At 36.6% G+C, this 3,026-nt stretch overlaps 1 protein-coding gene across 1 annotated transcript; it reads left to right on the forward strand.

Moving 5' to 3' along the window:
- The first annotated feature begins 1,434 nt into the window (after positions 1–1,434).
- On the forward strand, positions 1,435–2,514 carry LOC113757083 (F-box/kelch-repeat protein At1g57790-like). Its single transcript, XM_027300488.1, has one exon. It carries the CDS (start codon positions 1,435–1,437, stop codon positions 2,512–2,514), a length of 1,080 nt encoding a protein of 359 aa, XP_027156289.1.
- The last annotated feature ends 512 nt before the right edge of the window (positions 2,515–3,026 follow it).

Below are 3,026 nucleotides of genomic sequence, written 5' to 3' on the forward strand. Positions count from 1 at the left end.
ATCCTATAGAATAATTGACATGATACTGATATCTCCTACAATTCCAAAGAACGTATTCCCTGAAAGTTATGGGAAGTAAGTAACAAAATCAAAATTTCTAATTTTTTTCCCCTCTAATTAGATGAGAACATTTGAGGTATTACTACCATGTCGTATGGAAAAAATCTTGGTTCAACACATTATAAATTGAAAGCCCATTTGCAACACAGCACTGCTAAGTCTTGTATTAAAGAAAACAGTTATCTATTTGGTTACACTTTTGGTGAAAAATCACCCTTCTTAAGAATAACTTTTCAGTTGTAATTCTAGAAAAATAAAAAGAAGCAGGAAAATGGAAATAAGTAACTTCCTTTCACGTTATTATATTGCTATTGGAGATTTTCTTAGGTAAATAAGTGGTAATGAAAGACAAATGGTTTCATGAAAAAAAAATTATGCTTTTTATCCTCCTCCACCCAACCCCCCCCCCCCCCCCCCCTTCTCTCTTTTTTTGCAAGCATTGAGTATCAGTTAGGCATACGCCTGTGGTGTATAATCCAAATATAAATGCTCTTTAGCTACTTTTGAAGAAACGTTGGTGAAAAATTGAAGGCATATAGTGGTGAATTCGGATGAATTAATAAGAAAGGTATTATTCCTAAGGTTGTAGTTGGAAAGGATTGGCATTATATGTGTCAATTGAAGTTAGAGTATTATTACTAAGGTTCTCCTTGGAAACGGCAGATTCTGGTGGTTTCATTGCTGAGAATTTGAGTTGTAAAATTCGTGAATTAACTTTTGACGCCCCTTGAAAATTAAGTTTTTAGTATAAGTTATACCCCTCAAATGTCAAATATTTTGCAAGTTAGGCTTTATTCCCATTTGTTTTAGATTTTACAGAATTTGATTATGAAAAGTGATTATATGTAAAATCTAATTATGGAAAGTGATTATGTGTAACAATTAGAATCAGTGAAAGATACTCTTTGGTTGATTATGAATTTTATCTTTTTTAATCATTTAAACAATGTATAATCTAAATACAAGAGCAAACAACAACATCATAAAAACCGATTATCTTACCAAAATTTCTTTATCAAGGCTAGAGCTTCGAAATTCAGAACAATGAGCTGTGGGCATAGCCTCGCGGTTCAATTCTCAAGGGCAGATTGGTCCTTGGCTCCTTGCTAAACACAAGAAAGAACGAATTGAGCTTAATTATTTGGGCCCCATAGTTGAGGATAAATTAATGCTAAATGGTGTTTCGCTATCTCCCTGTTTACTACCCTGATTAGACTTGCATTCCCAACCAAACTCATATTAGTTTTCCATATTAAGGTGAAGACTGACAAGGGCTTCTTCTTTTTTTGAGTACCAAGAACTCGAAATAGGTCCATCAAACATATATATTGGGATATTGGGATGGAGAGAAACACACTAAGGACTAGCTTGATCATGGCGCCTTGGGCTGATCTTCCTGAGGATCTTTTCAGGACAATCTGGGAGAAATTGAGCTTTGGTGACCTGGTTCGTTCGAGTGCAGTTTGCAAAGATTGGTGGGACAAAAGTAAAGGAATTAGGCGTAAAAGCAGTCTACCATGGATATTCTACTTAGAGAGGGATCTATACCTTGTCCAACCAAAGCTGTTTGACCCTTGTTCCAGGGAATCATACAACCTTAAAACTGCCAATCGGACAAAGATATTCGACTTTATCATCGCTGCAAAATTATGCGCTTCGAAAAAAGGCTGGTTGCTTTTTGCTAGGAAGGTTAAGGTACCATGTGAGACCTTATTTTTAGTCTACAGTCCTATTTCCAATGATTACTTCTGGCTCCCCACTTTGATGGATCATCATTCTGATGTTGCTACTTTTTCCACAAACCCTACTGCTCCAGATTGTGTATTTTTCATATCGTATCGACATCTTGGCGACACTTACATTGCTACATATTCTTTCGGTAAGGATAACTGGTGTACACAAAAAGTTGAGGTTGATTATATTCTACACGATGAACCAATTTCAAGTGTGGTTTATAGTGAACAAAAAGGAGAATTTTATTGTGTTTGTGACGGAGGAGAACTAGCAAAATTTGCCATTGTTGGCCGCCGTTGGAACGTGATCACACAAAACCGTCGAACTCTAAAAGAATTGGCAGCAAAAACATGGAAGCATCAAGGGTTAGTCCCAGGATCAATTACAATTAGGCATTGGTTATTTCAATACGAGGGTCAGCTTCTACTAGTTTTCCTTGTTAGAAATTTGAAGGATGGGAAATATATGTTTAGTATTTCCTATTTCGACTGGTCCCAGAACAGGTGGGCTGTCAAGGATAATGTGGGTAACTTTGCAGTAATGCTTTCATGCCTTTCGAGTTGTTCTCCTTCTGTGCTACTATCCAGAGTTGAGGATGCAGAAGATTGTTTATGCAAGTATCAAGTCTCCTCGGTTAGCAACTTGAAGGTTTATGGGTATAGGCCTCTATTTACCTGTGAACAATGTCTAGTTGAACCTCCTTGTGCTATAGGAGATTGATCCCATTGGTTTTCCTTTTCTGTTAACAATGTTTAATTGAACCTTTGTGCTATAGGAAATTGATCTTGTTGGTTTTCCGTTTTTGTTTTAATGGATTTTGCATTTCATAGTGCAATTGACTTTGACAAATTTTTTGATGGATAAACAATTCCTGCTTTGGCTTTGCATTTTGACGTGGCCAATCAGGAAATTATTTGACACGAATCCATCGTTAATCCCTTTCTTTTCTTGGGTGACGTATATTTTAGGGATAATTTCAGATATCTCCCCTGAGGTTTCTGACAGTCTCACTCCCCTCCCCTGTGGTTTCAAAAATACCACTAACCTCCCCTGTCAGAATTTTAGATCCCATTTCTTACACTATCGTCATCAAAAAGACTTAAATACCCTCACAAGTTTGCTAATATTTCGTTCAGCATAATCATCATGAATGCTGTTAAAGGCACCTTCAAGATGGGGGCTTGTAAAATGCTCTCTGAAGTTTCACCGCTTATCCAATTCAAGAATTTTAC

This window comes from Coffea eugenioides, unplaced genomic scaffold, assembly GCF_003713205.1.
Source record: "Coffea eugenioides isolate CCC68of unplaced genomic scaffold, Ceug_1.0 ScVebR1_26;HRSCAF=113, whole genome shotgun sequence".
Taxonomy (NCBI): Eukaryota; Viridiplantae; Streptophyta; class Magnoliopsida; order Gentianales; family Rubiaceae; genus Coffea; species Coffea eugenioides.